At 35.5% G+C, this 20,180-nt stretch overlaps 1 protein-coding gene across 3 annotated transcripts in view; it reads right to left on the reverse strand.

Annotated features, from left to right (window-relative positions):
* The window catches only part of ADGRV1 (adhesion G protein-coupled receptor V1), a 258,922-nt gene that overhangs the window by 25,678 nt on the left and 213,064 nt on the right, over nt 1-20,180 (reverse strand). For all 3 annotated transcript variants that reach the window (XM_087958193.1, XM_087958191.1, XM_087958192.1), the window contains one exon: nt 8,977-9,098. In XM_087958193.1, the coding sequence (XP_087814319.1) occupies nt 8,977-9,098 (122 nt within the window). The remainder of the gene's footprint in view (nt 1-8,976; nt 9,099-20,180) is intronic.

A 20,180-nucleotide genomic window follows, 5' to 3' on the forward strand; every position in this document is an offset into this window, starting at 1 on the left:
ATGAGTATTTCCAATACAGAAAGTGTTTTAATTGGTTAAGATGGTAAAAAAATGAAAGATGAAAGGGGGAGAAGTAGATTTGATTAGCTGAGAGTTGGTCAATGTTAAATTTAGAAATAACACTAAGATTCATCTTTTAATTATGATGATTTTGAAGAACTGTCAAACTAATAATAATAAGGTAATACATCCCTTTTATAACCCTGAGATAACATCACACTCACCACTAAATAACTTTACTGTAGCATGTAGAGTCCCCCTGTAGTTTATTTTCAGTATGCATGATGCTGTGATTTAAATAAAATGAAACTCATATTTGTTAAATCTCATTAAATGCAAATAAAGTAGAGGAAACTTTAAGTCTATGCACTGTTTTGGAATCCAAGGCAAAAAGGTTCTTCAGTGCACATAGGATTCCCCATATAGCTTTCTTGTGTAACTCCATATAACTGTGCTCTCCAATCTTAACCACTTTCAGGTGTTGGGACCAACAACCTATTGCTGATAATAGCCATCCAGACTGCAAAATTCTGGAAGTAGAAACGGATATTTATTGAGGCGGAGCCTTCTCACTGACGGACCATAGATCGTCACTCTCTGCGGCTATGGTCTGTACTCTTTCATTGGAGAGCCCCGATCATTATGAAGCTGCCTTGGGGGGGGGGGGCAGCGGAGTAAGGGGAAGACACAAGCCAGGTTGAGGGGAGCCGCATGTCCCCTCCTGGGCTTGGTCTTTTTTCCCCCCTGAAGATGACTGCAGTGGTGGCCACCCCGAAGAGGAGGACTCAGCTGGATTAAGCTTTGTGCAGGAAGGAAGAAAGAGGTGGATAACATCTGAACCTGGACAACTGGGCAATACAACTAAACAAAAGTACTCTGGGATTAAGGTAACATGGAATTTTTAAGAAAAGAAAAGTGAGTGGCGAAATTACAAAGGGACAGGGAAAAAAATAAGAAAATATTTTTGACAGCTAAGTGGGGCTTCGGACCGGGAAAGGAAGAAGCCGGAACTAAAGATTTAACTAAATTGGACTAAAATATTTTGGCAATAAACAGGCATAAAATAAAGCTGGACTTAAGATTGTCAAAAAATAATAATAATAAAGTTTACAAATTGCAGACTGGACTGTGCTGGAATATTGAGGTTCGAAAAACCCTAAACAAAAAAATAGGGGGGAAAGGTGAAGACTTCGTAGAATGGAGAGTGCCACCTTTTGACAAAAACTCAAGCTCAAACAAAAGGGAAAACATCCTGTTTCTGAATGGACTTATGTGGATATAACACTAAAGAAATATTGAAACAAAGTAAGAATCTTAGAAAGTGAAAGCAGAACCAGAAGAAAGAAAAAAGCAAGGAAAGACTGACTGTGGGATTGATTGATGTTTTTGGTATAGACCCTCGGCTGGAATAACTGAGAAATTTAGAAAATTGAAAGAAGAAAGAAGGAAAGTAAAAGTGGGTTTTTTGTGGACTTTAATGATCATAAAATACAAGAGTGTGTATTGATGTCTCTTTGGGAATTAAAAATGGAACTTAAAAATATGAGAGAATTGCTACAGGAAAGAGGCAAATCACTTTGCTCTGTGTTAGAAAAAATGGAAATGGCGATTGAAGAACAAGAAGAAAGAGCTTCAGAGGAGGAGGAGTCGATTCAAGGAGAAGCCATTTTAAATAGACAATTAACACGAAGAACACTACAAAGAAGTGGGGAAAGAAGGAAGGTTAAAAAGTTGAGATTTAAGAAGGCAATCAAAAGGGGGAATACCTGTGAAGTCAGGAAAGGCAGAAAGACCCAGCAGAAAAGGGGAAAGGAAGATATTAAGAAAGAGAGGGATATAAGCTGGAATGAGAAAAGATATAGGGAAAAGAGGGGGAGGAGAAGCTATAAGAAACAGGTGCACGAAATACGGAAATAGTAAAATGTTGAAAAGAAATTGTTTTGTCAGAGATAATGTTTGATGAATTAAAAAGGGGATTCTGCAGGGTGACAAGGGGTAATAAGAATATTTCTGCAATTAAAAATATTTAGAAAACAGGGTAATATAGATACTGATAACTTTTATTAAAAATTAAGGGGGGGAAATATGCTGCGGAATCCAAATGAAAAGATGTAATGATTATTATTGTAACTTCTTAAAAATAATGGTCTATTGGGAATCAAGATGAGGGAATAAAGATATATTTTAATCATTGAGGTGTCACACTCAAAGCAGTAAATGGGGGAAACCTATACTTGTTTCTTTTCTTTAGTGTTAAAATTTGTATTAGTCTAGAATTTATAAAAAGAATGTGTGATGGAAAGGGAATATGACAGACTAAAGAACCAACTAAATTAATAAGTTAATATAGACTATTAAAAGCAAGGAGAGACATTAGTAACCTTTATTATTATTATTATTAGGCAAACATATTGTTTATCTTTATTTTTAAAATAAATATTAAAGGATTATATTTGAAATAATTGAAATGAAACAAAAAGATGTTTCGATTGAGATTAATGAAAGAGGCTAGAATTAATGTGTTTGTTTCTCTCCTTACTGAAAATTTGGAATGGAAAAGGTAATAATAGAATTAAGTATGCATATATGAATGTATAATATTTGTATGTAAAGGTGATGACCCGGAAATATGTTGTCCACTAAAAAGAGATTTTTGTTTTTAATGTGAAAAACTGAATAAAATTTGTTTAAAAAAAAAAAGAGAAAGAAACGGATATTTATTTATATTTATTCCCATGGCTGAAAAAAAAAAAAAGTGCCTAAACCAAGCACATATTTTTGACTTCATCTTATGACTGGGCACTCTACAGGAATGAAATAAAATGCTCACAAGGAGATTTAAGCCAGTGACCTGCAGAAGAGGCTTTCATTGCTTTTTCCAACAGAATTAGTTTTTTATGACAAAATATTCCAACTGGGATTAGATCACAGTGTTTAAATATAATAATGAGCATCGTTTTCTTTTATTTTTAATCTCTTTCTTAATTATTTTTAATAATTAGTTTTTGGGCTTGTTCACTATCTATCTGTAATGGTATGTAAGAGTGAACTTGAGGGACAAGGAAAGCCTTGAAAATGATCCAAGTGGAGAGGCGAGTCCCCAGGTGATTAATGGTCAGAGGAAAAAACTTAGGAAAGACCTCCCTCCCCATCACTCAGATGACTAAAAGTGATTTGTATCTTCAGTCTTGCAAGATTCTGTTAATGACACCTTAGAACAGTGGTGATTAAGTTCTCCGGCACCGAGTGCTGAAATGGGAGTGCGCGTGCATGTGTGCGCATGCTGGAAACCGGAAAAGCAACCCCCTGATGTGCGTGTGTGGGAGCACCGGAAACTAGAAGCTCAGCTTCCCAGTGTGTGCAGTCAAATACTTCAGTCAAATACCTATTAACAGCAACCTGAAGCCACTTGGTCTTCCAGTTTCTAATGCACATGCGTGCACAAAGACCAGTTGGCTGGTGCATGCATGTGCTCCGGTTTCTGGCACCCCCGAATGCATACACCGGAACCCAGAAGAGCAACGGGAGATGGCTCTGCATGCCACTTCCAGCATGCGTGGCATAGGTTCGCCATCATGGCCTTAGAATAAAGTAGAATTAGATTATCTAGTTGTGTTTCCTGTCGGATTTACCTGGAATGGCAGACAATAGCACATTCTGTTATGAATCTAAAAATAGATCTTAGCAGCTTCAAGAATTAAGAAAGTTACCATTTAGTTTCTTATATTAGACAAATGGAAGCAGAGGAGAAAAAGAAAGAATGCAAAAATGCAGAATAAACAATAATTTTGAAAAATCTATTTTTAAAAAATCAAATATTGAGAAACAGAAATTATCAGGACAGATTAAAGACATTATATAGACTGTGAAAAATTACATGCTTCCCTGAAAAACTTTTGAACACTATTATAATTTGTTTCTACTGCATCTTGTAAATTTATTTCTTGGCTCTTTGTAACAAAAACAGTAAAGACTGAAATTAAATCTGTGAAAAATGCCCTAGAGATTGGATATTTGTGTCACGTTTATTTTGCAGAGTATGATTTACAGTATAGTAGACATTTTCCTATGCTGATCATATCCCTGAAGTTCAGTCTACTTGCTGCTAATTAGTGAGATGAAAAATACATCGGTGTTCAAACACAAAAAGGATTTAGGTTATTTATGGTTATTTACCAAGATTGTTCACTTTGCTTATAATACATTTGCTGCATTTGGATGTAATGGTAAACCAAGGATAAACTCCTTTCATTAATGCTAAATCCTCAGCTACAAATTACTAAACCGTAGTTTAGCTTCATGAGAAAATCTCTATCTTAAACATTTTTCTCTTTCCTGGAATTCAGTAGCTTCTTTTTCCATTTTAAATAAAACACAAGTCTTTGAAAACAAATTGTGGTAAAACAGAAAATATATAGCTCGGAGCAAAAAAATATTTCTCCTTGCATTCTCTTCTTGTACTGTCCAATCAAAGCCTAGCATATCACCTTGTGAGCCCAGTTGCATCCTTTAATTCATGTTCTTCAACCACTGGTTCTAAGGGATATGTTGCTAAACTGGGGTTCATATACATCATGATTAGGAGTTCATTTTCAGGAATTTGTTGGATTGTCTTTTACAACCCTGTCCATGGTGGGCATTCTTACTATATCTTTTTTCATCTCTTCTAAATTTTCCATAATTTAGCTTTATTGAATTTAGTATCTAGTACTTTGAATCACTGTACTACCTCTTTTTACTACCCCTCCATCTCCACCCCTCCAGTTGTCAAAACCCTTCTTTGTAGAAGAATTACTCCGACCTTCTGTGATTTTGGTTGCCCTTTTTCAGTTTTGCAGGATTCTTTGTGAGATGCAGCACAAAGAATTATTTGTAATATTGCACAAGAATACCCGCACAAGAATTCTGCATCAGTTTGAAAACAGCTTTAAATTTCAAAGAATTAATTGTGTTTGAGACTTAGTGTAATTTACTTTTGGTTCTGCTGTGGTATGTTTGAAACCATGCCAAATCATATGCAGAAGATTTTGGCTCATCATGCTGTTGTGCTTCAGGTTTTTGAAGGGTGCCTTTTCAGCTCTTCCGTGTAGAAATTATTAAGACTTTATTTACTTAGGCACATGACCAGAAAGTGAAGAGAAAGTAGAATGTGGCTGGTTAGGAGTGGAACACACCCAATTTTTTCTGCCATTTGTATGAAGAAGAAAAAAAAAGTGAGATTTTGCTATTACATGACAGGTGAAAGCTCAAGTTGATTGTGATTTTTGCTCTTTGTTCTTAACATTTTAAATTGTTAAAATGTGAGTGAGCAGATTTTAAAAATCATCTACAAATTAAGGAGCTGGGGAGTAAAGGCAATGTTGCTGTGAAAATTATTTTAGCATGGTACTTATATAATGGTATAATGATAGCTAAATATAATTGCTCATTCAAATTTTGCCAGCAAATTTGTCAGCAGAGAAATTGGGCAGACTGCATTGCCAAATATTTTCAAGAAAAGCAAAATGTTCTCCAAAAATTTCTCAAAGGAAAAATGTCTCTTTAAGTAATAACTGTACTGTGGCCACCAAAAAAGGCAGGGAAGAATTTTCCTCCTGTTGTTTTTCCTTAATATTGTAGTTTGAAGCATGAGATGCTAGAGAAGCTGGACAACACTACATATGATTGTACAGTAAATAAAAGATATTCAAACATAAATCTTGGCCACCTCAAGATTAAATGCAATTCCATTCCATTCTATTGTAATTATTGACTAATTAAAACATTGAACTAAGAATGTGGCCCTTGTCTTTTGGAATATCTTATTCCCTGAGGTGAGATCAGCTCCCACCCTTCCGACGTCCCACAAGAACGTTAAAACCTGGCTCTGCTAGATGGCTTGTGGGTCCAATTGGGGAACATCACACTAGAGGTGGTAGATTAATTAAGAACCAATCCCACCTCCCTGCCATATAGCTTCCTCCTTCACCACCTTGTAACTATGATTTTACTTTCATTGTACTTATATTTCATTGTGTTAGGGATATTTATCTCTGGTGATTTTAATGTTTTATGCTATAAAGTCGCCAAGAGTTACTTCAAAACGAGATGGGCAGCAAACAAAAAACCTAACAAACAAATAAATATATAAGGAAAACCAGAAGCTAGAAGCTCACTAATGAGTTCAGGTCAGTCATTCTCTCTCAACTTAACTCTTCTTGCAGGGCTATTGTTATGAGAAAAATAGAACAGAGGCCTATGCATTGTATACGGCTTTGAGCTCTTGAATGAAAGACAGTATATGACTGTAAATAAATAAATATTTCTCCAAAAGTTTTCTTCCTTGGAAAAAATATTCTAAAGGAAAAGCTCTTCGATCAACTCAAAAGAAGTAAAGAAAAAATACTTTTTGTGCTCAGTAATTTATTTGTTAATTCTCTTCTGAATAATTCTAGATACTGTACATTTGTTTTTCACTAAAGTTGCACACTGTGGATTATCTCATTAAGTTCTTTACTGTCAGCCAAAATCTGTTGCTGATTTATTGCAGCATTTCAAATCCAATTGGTTTATATATGAATTTAGTATTTTCTCCTCTTGGTATTCTTACATTTGTCATTTAACTTCCCATTCTTCTAATCAAAGTGAATACAAAGGTAAATCTACACGTGATTTGCAGCAACAGACTACCAACATATATAATATTGCTCATCATAATTTTAACTAAAAGATTGGGGAGGAGATTACCAGTCAAACTTTTTTGTTTTGTCTATATTTAGTTTTTAGTTTAATCTATATTATTAAATCAACTTAGTGTATTTATATTTGAATTGCATTAAAAGTGTACATCTCAAAAGCTTCCATTATATTCCAAGACTTTGGGAACTGTTCCTGCAAGTCATCTGAAGTCTCTTTAAATGTAATTTGCTAAATGGTTGGGGTTCTGCCATTACAGCAGAGGCAAAAAAAGAAAAGGCTGTGTATATGGGATACCCGTTGTATCATTGTACTCTTTTTCATTGTTTATTCTATTGTTCCATTACTTTACTATTGTTATGTTTGCACTTCTTTTTATTTCTCTGTTTTTATTGGTGCAAGCCACATACAGCAGTCTTATGGCAAAATGGGCAGAAGATAAATTTAACAAATAAATAAAATAAATTTGAGTGAGCAAATCCAACAAAGAACACAAGGAACTGAATGATAGCAAGGTATAGTCTTAATATACTTGTGTGGAACAAATGCAATTTAAAATAAATAATGCTTAAAGATGCCTCCTACATTAACAAATAAATGTATTGTTCCATAATATGATTCCAAAAATTGCTATAGGATACCACTATAGCCAAAACCCAATGTTAATGCAAGTGAACAGGTCAAGAGTCTTGTTAATACATCACTTCCAGCCATGCCTATTCAGTAGTAACAGAGATTTTAGCCTACAATCTTTAGATCTAAAGTCAAATTTTATATATCTCTATTTTAAAATAAATCTAATTCACTTCAGGATTTATTTCTTCTAAAAGCATATGATACATTTTACTTAAAATAAGTACTGTCAAAATCATTGGGACAAATGCACAGAGGAGAGAGATCATCAATGCTGATTTTTGCTAATTTGTTCAGCCTTCCTAATTTTGGTGGCCTTAAGTTATGTGGGATAACATGTCTCATAATCCATATACAGGTAAGTTGTGTAATAGTAAAATCCAACTGCTAGAAAGCACCAATTTAAGAATGAAATGTAATGCATTTGATATGGCTGTTTCTGTTAGATCTGGAGGAGTGGGCGCAATAACGGAGACGAGGCATCGATAGTGACTCAATTCAACTCTTTAATAGTGACTTCAGAACAGAGCAACAACTAGGGCAGCAGCAGCTCTTTTATAGAGCTGGCTGCTGTCACAACAACCAATGAAATTGAACTAACCGCTCTAAAAGTGTCCAATCAGAGACGGCCCATTGTCAGCCAATCAGATTAGCCAGAATCGGCCAATCACGATTCGCTTATCCGCGGGCCAATCAGAAGTGCAGGATTACAAGCCTGCTGCTGAAGTAAGCTAGTATAGTTATTGACAAATGAGTTTGTTTAGTTCGTAACAGTTTCAATTACTCAATCCAATTAATTATTACTTTCTCTTCATTTTATATAAATTTGGTGATAGGGAAAATCTATATAATGTCTTGTTATTTAATGATGTCTTTAAATATAGCACCAAGTAGTTTTTTAGGAAACATTTTCTAAAGTGACAGCAAGGGGGAAATTCCTATCATATTTGCCATGTATCAATTTTATAAGTACTGATATTCAAAATAATTAAAACTTAAAAATGAGTTGGTGTTTAATTAGAAAAGTTTTTTTAATTAAAATGTCTCCAATCTATAATCTATCCAATTAGTTGGTTAAATATGATTACAGTTCTAACATTTTCCCACTCACACTTGCCAAAAAAGAAGTTACTTCTGTGCAATTCTTTTTTCTTCATTCTTCAGTTGAGTACAAGACAGAGATCCAAACATTGCAACAAGTATTTGGAAAAAAATTCTGCATGCACAAATCCGTATCTTTTTTCAAGTTAAACTGTTAACATGCAAGTTCTACCTAAATGTTTAATATTTCACTAGTTTTTAAATTATATCTCACATGCAGATTATTTTACACTGCTTCATATTGTAGACTTTATTTTCAATTACTTTATAGAAAAATACTTCCCAGTTGAAATTTAAGTTCAGCTGAATTCTATTTCCAAGAATGAACATTTATAGTTTTTATTGCTGTACTGTTGAAGTGTTTAGTCATTTCATCAGAACCCTGTTTTATATTAAGGAATATGTACATGCATGTGTGAGAATACATACCAGCCACATTATATTTTACTTATAGATGTACAACTTTTCCTTTTCACACACTTGCTCTTTTTCCAGGGTTCACATAAGTAAACATACAGTGCTTTGATTTTGTTAAAAAAGTAAATGATAAATATATTAAGTGCTTACTTGTAGGCTGTTGAAAATGACAAAGAAGACCAGCATCCATAGATGCCTGTAAGCCATGTGCAGTCCTCCCCATAGCCATGTCATGGAAATGAGGGCAAATAAGTACAAAACCAATGGGATCTCTGGAAAACATAAAAACATGAATTTATCACATTGACATGCTTTGCAAAAATAGCTTGGATATCAACAGCCTATGAATATATTTTAACTTATCAGTGCTTCTGTGACCATCAATCCTAACTGTGATGGCTATGCACAGTTTTTCCCTTTCCCAGCTCTGTTAGAGCTGAAGGCAGCTGACTGGGAGTTGGAAAAGAAACCCCAAAACTATTTGGATGGATTATTCAGCAGATGAACTCATCCAAAAAACTGAAGGCAAGATCAATCATTCATTCAATCAATCAATCAATCAATCAAGCAAGCAAGCAAGCAAGCAAGCAAGCAAGCAAGCAGTTCTGGTAGCAGAAGATGAGGTTATATTTTAAAAAGTCCAGGCGAGAAACCATGTTTATTAATTGGATAAAGCAAATTTAAACTTTAAAACCTGTTGAATGAGTAGATGGGTAATTTAGTATTTAGTATTTATTTGATTTGTCAATCACTTACAAGATACAGGTATAAGAATAAATATAGTTTTGAATACATGAGATAGATACTTATAAGAAATAAATAATCAATGAGAAGGAGGGAGGGAGAAAAGGAAGGAAGGAAGGAAGGAAGAGTTTTAGATGAACAAACTAGATTCCTTTATTCCTTGAAAAAATGGAAAGTTAAATGACATGATTGAGCTTTGGAGTTGACATTGCACTCAGAGCAGATGCCAAAGTTCTTATTTATTCAGCTATGTACATTTAAATTTGTACAGGCATTTTGCAAAATGTCACTCTTTCTCTACAGTGATTAACACTATTTTTAAAAAACCTTAAAGGATAGTTAAATATAAGAACTTCATAATTAGTTTTCAAATGCACATGTTTATTCATATTAAATTATATATGGAACTGTGTAACAAACAGCATAGATGCCTTTCAACAAGATAACAAAATATTGCTTCAAGGTTTTTAGTACATTGCCATCGTAAGAATGAAACTTTGCAAATCAATACCTATCTTTTTCACAAACCAAGGATAGGTTGAAGTGAAACATTGCTAAATCTTCTTATACTGGTTCTTGTTTCCAATGTTTGCAGCATAAAATGTGAACAGTTACCTAATCAAACCTTTTATGTGTCTTGCCTCATAATGTCAGTTCTGAATTAGCATCTCTACAGGTTTCAAAAAGATGTTTTTCAAGGTGCTGCCATCCAGATCATTTGACTGGAATTCTTTGAATCTGGTATTTTATACACTTCTTACACCATTGGAAATGTTCATCCCCTTCTAGAGATGAGTCAACACATATGCTTAATCCTATTCTAATAGCTGTTTGCATGCCCTTAATTTTAATACTTTTTGGAAGGTTTGACAGCTCTTTCTGTGACACAAAAGCATTGAGCATTTCTGTGACACAAAACAAGCATTGAGTCTAAGGAGTCAGAGACTATCTGAAAATAATGTTTTCTTTAGGATGTTTTAAAATTTAACATTTTTTATTCTTTGTCTAGGATAGGTACTTCTTCTTCTGCATTGTACTGCAGCCGGACGATATTGTAGATTATTTCCTGAAGAAATCTTTGGGGAATAGGAATCTCTATTTTTAACTTTCTTCATTTAATTTTCAGTTTATTCTGAGATTATCCATCTATCTACAAGAAATACAAGAAAAGGAAAATAGAAAATAGATTCTGATATCTGCAGATCAACCTGAGAAAGAACGTCTGAAGCCCTAGAGACTGTCTGTTGGCCAGCATAGAAAAGAGACCGATTCCTTATTAGGCAGCCTTGCTATGTCTCATTGGAAAAAAATAGGACAGGGATTTTGATTGCGTGGATGGTTGTACATATTTTTAGTTAGAGTTCAGTTTAATGACTATACATATACATGAAGACTATATATACACACTGAAATGAATTAGAGCATATACTTTTATACAAATCAAATTTATACCAATGAACCAAGTTGAAAAGTTCCCAGCAAATTTGTCTTGTAGAATTATGGCAATAATCAGTTACAGGCAGTTTTCAAATATTTTCACTATAAATGTACATGCAGCAAAATCCCGGGAGAAGGATGGTGAGTGATGGCAGAATCTGTCTAATAGGCAAATTTATGAAAGCAGCATTATGTTGTTTATGATGAAGCCCTGCCCCTTTACAACATGCATTGTAATGCATGTCCGAAAGGGGAAGGTGTCCTTGCAGCATAACAACATAATACCACTTTCATCATCTTGGTAAGTGATGGAATCTAGAGATGCCTATGTTTATACATATATATTGTTTCTATTTTTCTTTTTAAGTGTGAATCTTGTATAGCCTCTGTATCATGAAGGAATTAAGGCCACTGGTACTATGTAATAATAAACTAATCAATATCCTGAAATAAGTTAGAAGAAAATGCATAAAGCATTCATACGTGTATGGGAGTTGGGCTGTATTCCACTGTAATGGTGGAATCTAAGAATAAAATGGTACTGAAAAATTGAAAATATGTGGCCATGCCTTTCAGACTGTAGTGGGCCATAGTTAATGTAGCAATGATATTACAAGATTTTTACAACACAATGTAAAACAGCTTTCCATCAGCAACCAAAACTACCCTTCTTTACTGGGTTTTTGAAAAGCACTATTTCTCAGTAAAGCTTTTGGAGATGAAGGAAGGATTAGTCTGCCCTTGAGGGTGGTAAATCGGGTTGGCATTATGTTACTTTGATTATAGTTACGGAGAGCTTTCAGGAACTGAGAAACAAAGAAATCAGAGAAATAAATAAACAAATAAACAAGAAAACATGTAATGAAAACTGCAATATTGAGAATCAAAGGGAGAAAAATACTGTACTACCCTTTGATGTTTATTAAAGTATATTTGTGCCAATAATAGAGAAAATGACAAACACAATCAAGATTTAGTATCTTGGAGAACCTGCTCTGTTGTCTAGTCTAACAAAGAAAAGTATGTTTTTCCCTTCAATACATGGTTAGCAATACCGTAAGTAGATTTGCAAACTAGAGCTTTTCTGTGGAGTTCTGATGTTACCTAGTTTGGTAATGAAATATCTGCAAGAAAACCACCTAACTCAGAGAGCACCACAGTTCAACTCTGAACTAAAAATATTATCTTCTATCAGTAGTGCTCTTCCTTAAGATGGCCAGAATTACTAAGAGATGGATGAATGTCAATTTGTGACATATGGCAGTAATTTGTTTCCCTGCAGAAACAAGCAGAATAAACATAAGGTTTTTTTTCATTTAAGCAGATCGTATTAGCATGTGGAAATATCCTTTAATATTTCTTAATGAGCCAGGCAGATACTGGAGTGTGTAAGCAGATTTTTGTCATTGTATGGGCACGCAGCAGTGTTCAGATTTAATGGACACTAGCACAAAGGCCTCTGAAAATTAGAGTCAATGAAGCTGCAAGTAGTGGAACACCACTAACTTAACTCCAACTATTATAGAGCTTTGAAAGGGAATGTTCTACAGTAATTCAGCACACAAAATAGAGATTTTGTGAACAGTATAACATTTCATGATCTGTCAGAAATGACCTGTTTTTGGAAATGAACTGACTGATCGGTAGAAGAAAAGCAAGTACTGATATGACTCCAGTATAAACTTGAAATTTCAATATGAAGACTAGAACAAGATGGCAACAGGTAGTAGATGGAGTGACAACTATGGGAAGAAGTTGCAATTGCCTGACATTTAACTTATAGTAAAGTTTTAACATACAACAAGAACTGAGGAAGAGAAAACAGATGAAGGAAAGAGAAAATTTGGGGGTAGTAGGGAAGTTTAGGCATAATAGAGTATGAAAACTGAAAACAAATGAGAAGCAGGAAAGCTATTTTGGAAGTAGAGAAGGGATGTTCCAAAGCCTAGTTGAATTTAACAATGAGGCATTAACAAAATAATGAGATAGTCTGTGTACAATGCTATTTGGCATGCCAACAAAACTAGCTGAATGCAGTAGACATATATATCTAAATAAACTCATCCTATTCCATGCTTATAACAACAGATATTCAAGGTGTGGGTTCATGCAATGCTGGATAGATTCATATATTTTCCTAAATCAGAATATGGTTTGTTTAAGTTGGTTTAGTTTTTTTGGAAAAATGAAACCAATGAAACAATAGATTCATTTGTTTGTTAAACAAAATGTTTCAAAAAATCATTTGTTTGTTAAACAAACAAAGGTAATATTCTATATGTTACAAATTAGCATTTTAGCCTATTACAGCCTTTTGCATTTTTTTTCAACCAAAGAATCAACACACACACACACACACACACACACACACACCACACACACCTATACCCATCATGCTATTACTTATTGAGTAGGCAATGTTATGCAATGTGGAAAAAAATCAGAATTAGTATGAAAGAATAACTAAAGGTATTCTGGTTGTTAGCTAATACTACAACTTTGCTAAAACCTACTCTTCAAAAATTACTAGCCAGGTGGAAAAACAAATACTATAGTGTGTAAGTAATTGCCACACCAGGTCCCTACATTCACTTTTGCCAAAATCTTGATACTATGGTTTAATATCAAGCAAAAAAAAATTGCGAAATGCCAGCAACCTGAAACCACATTTATTAGTAAAAAGTGTTAGAATATTCTAGATAATACTATTTTGTGTTCATTTATCATTTCATTTAAACTCAAAGTGATATATGATTTCACATCTATTTAAAAAAAACTGTAAGAATAAATTAATGTGGTCTAAAACTGTAAAAAAAAGGTGTAATATTTTTGACAATTATATTTAGATACTGCTATAATTCTTAGTTTTATTAGCAATCTGTTGTCTCCTTATGAACATGAAATTTAGAAAACTCAACTGTACTATTAATACATAAACTGTCTGCATGAGTTTTTCAATTTAGACTGTAGAAATATATCCTACCACAAGTGACTAGCCTTAACCAAACATTAGTAGTTTTTTTAAAAATAACAAAAACAGAATGGAGGACAGCAACTTGGAATAAGAGATGAAAATAATTGTGCTTCTCTTTTGGATCTAATACAAGTAGTGTAAATTGAGAGAATAAGTGCTGACTAGAGAAATGCATATTGAGAGATATCATAATTTACATTTTTGCAACTGATTATAACTCAAGCTGTTAGCTGCTTGAGTTTTTATTTTAGTTACTATTCTATTTGGCTCCTATAAAAATATTTTTAAAACTCTTGGCAAACAACAAAATGCTTTGCAGAAAACACATCCAAACCTATTTAGAAAACAACCTGAACCACCTCAAGCCTTCCAGATAATTAAGAGAATATGCTTTTGTAACTTTAATGTTATTATTCCAGGAATCAGAAAACATTCTGTGTTGAAGTTTGGTTTTAACAATGCAAATGTTTGATAATGAAATTTAGTGTGATAACACCGCAAAATTTAGGCCTTATATTCCAGCCTCAACTTAACTTCACTTTGTAGGATTCTGAGAGATTGGCTTTAATTTGCAAAGACAATTTATTCATATACCACAAGAAAGCTTCAAAAATACAGATACAGAATGCATTCCTAAGAACACTTTCCTACACATATGTTCCAAAGGAGACAATGGTTGGCTAACACATTTCAAACCAAAATTCTTCAGTACACTAGATACAATCCAAAAAGCTGTTTTCCTGATCACCCCAATATGACTCTTTGTCTTCCAACTGCTGGTATCTACCCCTTTTTCTGTAGGAAGAGTTTCATGCTAGAATTCATCTGCAGTTTCAAAGGGATTAGAAAAAAGATACCTTAATAGAATCACCCCACTGAAACTGCATATACTGACATATGTTACACATATGTTACAAAGCCTGAAATAAAACAGTCCACGTGGGGGCAAGTGAAGTCTGCCTTTTGGTCAACTGAGAGTGAAGTGACTGCCTCATGTCGTGACCTCATTTTGAAGTAGATAACAGTGAAGTCAACAGAAGTGGGTAAATCAGCAGAACCAATTTCAATATTGTAAATGAGCTTTTACTGGCTTTAGTTAATTTTACACAACATATATTTCAACTGGCTCCCTAATTATTTTAGTGTTCTTACCTATTCAATAACCAAGAAGCAGAATAAGCATTGCACAGGAAGACATTTAATTTGAGGAGTTATTAAGCTATTCAATGTCAACTACCCATAAAATAGAGAAACCAGACCAAAGATGGAGGATAAAGGCCACGTCTAATTGCTTTTATTCTCTTTAAGACCCTCCTTGCCCAAGCCATGAAGAAACAACGAAATTACATATGGGGAATATATTTCTGTTACTGGTCTATGATTTTCTTTTAGGAACTCTGCAAACTAAACCTGTTACTCATGAAGCAACAGAACACAGGATGTTAAATAGCTGAAAATCTATTTAAAAGGATTATAGTTGTCTTAGCAGACATGCCCTATTTCTTTAAAAATAGAGTAGCAAAATAAATTGGTCCAAATTTCTTTTTCAGACAGTTGTCATTTTCTTCTGCCACTTTCTAGTATACTGAATTAATGAGATACAAAACTAGGAACATGATGTAATTATTTAACTTAATTTGCTTATCATAGAAAAAAGTTTCCAAATCAATAGAATGAAAGCAACTAGAGTTGTGAAACTTCAGTGTCTTTCACAACTTCTATAGAACATGAGACTTGGCCAGTTCTGAAATATTGCACAGATTCATAAAACACAGACAATACTTCCCTTGGTGATTATGGTACTGTGAGAAGTACTCCCTGAAGGGAGAGGTAAGCAGGCAAAACTGCCAATAGAAGCCTATCAGCTGGACTACTATCCTTTCTCCCTGTGGAAAGGATGGTAAAGATTTCTTTTTTTATTTTAACAATTTGCTTTTCTTTACTATTGTTTATTCTGCTCGAAAGCCACTTAGGAATGATCATTATCTTGTAAGTTGAGAACTAATTATAATACTTACATAAATATCCAAAACACTCATCTTCCACACATGAAAGCATAGTACTCTGAAGTAGCACGACAAACAAGCACTCACTTGTTGAACATGCAACATCTAAATGAAAACTGAGGTTTAAAAGATCAGCAAAAGTACTTTGTTCCTTTAAAAAAAAGCTCCCCTATTTTTTTTTAGCATCCAATGTACTCCAAAATATGAATGTGTGAGTTGAATTGTTGCCACAGTATCATTCCCAATAAATTACACCTTCCTTGTGGAAGATGCCATTCTCTGAAAATATTTATGTTACTGCCAAAAGTTCACCCTTTCTTTGCTCAGAGGCACTGAATTACTTCCACCTGCCTGCATGGGCTCCCATACTCACCTTTATCCTCTGAATTTGAAGCGCAGCTGCTTTGCATGGCACAGAAGAGTGCCGTGCAGCAGCTGCTGAAGCAACCGGGATCGTACAGGCTTGCAGGAGGTGAGTTAGAACACCTCTGCACCTGCACAAAGTGCGTGTTTGGCATGCACGCAAAGTGTGTGAACACGCTCAAAGCATGCCCACCAAGTCACGCCCACCAAACCGGTGGTAAAAATATTTGAATCCCACCACTGATATGCATCTATGCACACTCTGAATCAAAGTTTGCCTCTCAGATCTCTGCATAATCCTCTTTATTCATATGTAAAGCCCTATCTGAATGCCTTGGGATTTATTTTATTTATATGGCTGCCCATATCAATACATGGCCAGGGGCAGCTAATAATATGAAAAATTAGTCACACTATAAAGATCTGCTGATTTGGAAGTGCCCTTTATATCATAGCGTACACTGCTATTCTTAGCCCACAATTTCAGCAGAATCGGAATTTCCATTTTAATTGCACTACGGGAATATGTTAATGTATGTGAGGCAATAAATTTAGGATTATGTTATGCTAGCTTTTTTTCTGACTAACAAAGCATTTCAGGGTCCATGGTTTATGCCAACTGTAAATTCACTAGCAAGCTCCTCCCATGTGCAAAATAGGCTCAGACATACAAACAAAAAGAAAGAAACAGGCTCCCACAGGATTAAAGTAAAACATACTCAGATAATACTAATAAGACCCCTAATATTTTAAATGTATACAAATATCACATAAACAAAACTACTTAGTTATTTAGAGGAGTTTAACGAAGCAAATGCCACCCTTAAAAATATGACTGAAATGTTTAAAATACATGGAGATTTAAACTTTTCCCAGACACATATGTCCATACTGTTTCATAGTGAACTGATTTTTGTTGTTGTTTAAAATCCCTATGCATTACTTCCTCTAGTTAACTGTTATTTCCTCTAAAACATGGGGAAGCCCATTGACTCTGTACAATTTAGCTTGTAGCAGGCTGCAAAATACATTCACTGTTAGAAAGAGATGACTGGAATGATTAAACAGCTAAATTCCTATAATAAGTACATCAATGGCCAAGTCACCAGGCAGTATCCTTACTAGGGGAAACCTCCATTCTGTGTCCACATATTTGCATGCATGGTTACTAAATCATTTTTTTTCTGGATTTACATAATGTACAGTTAACCACAAGAACAACATGCCAGGATGGCTAGTATTTTTTTGATCTTGCAGATGATACAACAGTGATTGGTCTCGTTCAATAAAATGACAAATCCGCATACAGACAGGAGGTTGTACAACTTGCCTCGTGGTATAACTGGAACAATCTGGAACCAAACACACTTAAAATCGTAGAAATGGTGGTAGACTTTAGAAGAAACCCTCCCATACTACCTCTTACAATACTAAACAACACAGTATTAACAGTAGAGACCTTCAAATTTCTAGGTTCTATCTTATCACAAGACCTAAAAATGGACACCTAACTTCAAAAACATCATCAAAAAAGCACAACAAAGAATGTTATTTCTGCGCCAACTCAGAAAGCTCCAACTGCCCAAGGAGCTGCTGATACAGTTCTACAGAGGAATCATTGAGTCTGTCATCTGCACCTCTATAACTGTCTGGTTTAGTTCTGCAACCCAACAAGACAGACACAGACCTCAGAGGATAATTAGGACTGCAGAAAAAACAATTGCTACCAAACTGCTTTCCAACGTGCCTACCGTCCCTGTCCTATTGTTTCTTTTATTTTTCTTATATGTATCCATGTATTCATAACTATGTTTTTACTTATACCTATTATCTTGTAAGCAATTGGCAAACCAAATTTAAAAAAAATAAAAATCAAGGACCTGTATACTGCAAGAGTCAAAAAGACGACTATGAAAATATTTACAGACCCCTCACATCCCGCACTGCACACCAGAAAAACTAGACTCAAGGACAGTTTTTTTCCTGAACGCTATCACTCTGCTAAACAAATAATCCCCTCAACACTGTCCAACTATTTACAAAGTCTGCACTACTATTAGTATTAATCTTCTCATCGTTCCTATCACCCATCCCCTCCCACTTGTCACTGTATGTCTGTAACCTTGTTGTTTGTATTCTTACTATTTATATTGACTGTTTCCTAGTATGATTTGATTGCTTATTGTACCCTATGACTATTAAGTACCTTATGATTCTTGACTCTTGATGAATGTATCTTTTCTTCTTATGTACACTGCAGTGGTTTGGGCTTTCCTGACTGCCTACAAACTTACCTTACTCCCGCAGCTGGTGGCAGAGGGAAATGTGAACCAGTCAGGGCAGACCTGTCGCTACTCAGCTCCCCACCAGCCCACATCTCGTCAGCTGCTGGGGCTCGCGGGTCATGGCTGCTGAGGGGGAGTGCAGGAGGCAACTAGGAAGCACGAGGCTTATGCTGCCTGCATCCCCCTCTGCCAGCCGCCCCCCTGAGCATTTTAGCTGAGTGCAGGCCGCTGCTATGTAAGCTCCATGGATGGAAGATCCGCTCTCATGAGGCTTGACTCGCATCATTCTCACAGCGGTGGCCTGCATTCAGCCAAAGCATGCAGGCTGGAAGGCAGCAGAGGGAAGGGGCGGCAGGCAAGGGGCGCCCCTAGCAGGCAAGGCCCAACCCCCACCGCTAGCAGGCAAGGCCCAGCAGCTGCGGAGAATCCAGGTTGGACCCAAGCAGCAATGGGTCAGCCCTGGCTCGCCTCCCTCTCGGCCACCAGCAAGCCAAGCAAGTGGGGGGGGGGAACTGAATTGTGCCCTGTGATGGGCCCACCTCCAGCACTCCTCTGCCATCCCCCTTGCCCCTTAGTGTCCTCCTGCTGCCCCCTTGCCTCTTAGTGCTCCCCTAAGTCATCCCACCCACCCCCAGGAGGCGGTACCACCCACTTTGGGAACCACTGGGATAGACTGTTGATTCCACCATTAAGGAAATGTTAGCTTTTTGAGGTAGTCTAGAAGAAGAAACATAACAATGAATATTAGCTGTATCTTTATTGTAAGGTTATACTAACAGGGTTTTGCAAGGCTGAACATATTATTCTCATCCTTTTCTTTTACCCTCTGGAAAACTAGTGAGGGTTCCTTCTGAACTGCTTCCCAAATCTACTCTTCTTCTGTGGACTGAGATATCTTTCATGTGTGGCTCTTCCTCTTGTTTCCCATTCCCCACATACCATTAGATAAGAAACAAAGGACACCAATTTTTAAATTCATACTTCTAAATGTGCACTTAATAGTTTTGGATTGCATCGTTCAAATATGCAAGAACCAGAGTGAAATCTCTGCCCAGCCCTTCCTCACACATATCTTCTCTATATAACTATCAAAAGTCTAAACTAATTATCTCAATTATACCATTTATCAAAAATGAGAAGACACATTGAATTCTCCTCACCCTCAAGTGCCTAAATATATGTTAAAAATGGCATCCTTTGACCTTTCCATCCTGCCAAGCCAGCAAAAGGATGACCGCATGTAGCAAGGAATATATCATCTTCAGCAAAGTGTGAAAGAGACTAAAAATTGTAAGGCTACCATTAAAAGCAAAGGGCTGTATAATAAAAAAGGAGAACCTTAACACAAAGATTTGACCTTTACAAGGAGATATGAGCACTATATCTGAAAACATCCTAGTGAAATTCAAACCCAACAGGTGTCCTCTATCAAACACTGCAGCCATCCTCGCCTTCCTTCCACCTGTTCTCCATGTTAGAACAGTCACTCATATTGCTCCAGCATCTGCACTGACTTCCTATTGTTTTCTAAATGCAACCCAAAGG

The sequence above is a fragment of the Notechis scutatus genome, chromosome 2 (assembly GCF_049901735.1).
Source record: "Notechis scutatus isolate UNSWTSFEM ecotype Mainland chromosome 2, rNotScu1.2, whole genome shotgun sequence".
Lineage (NCBI taxonomy): Eukaryota > Metazoa > Chordata > Lepidosauria > Squamata > Elapidae > Notechis > Notechis scutatus.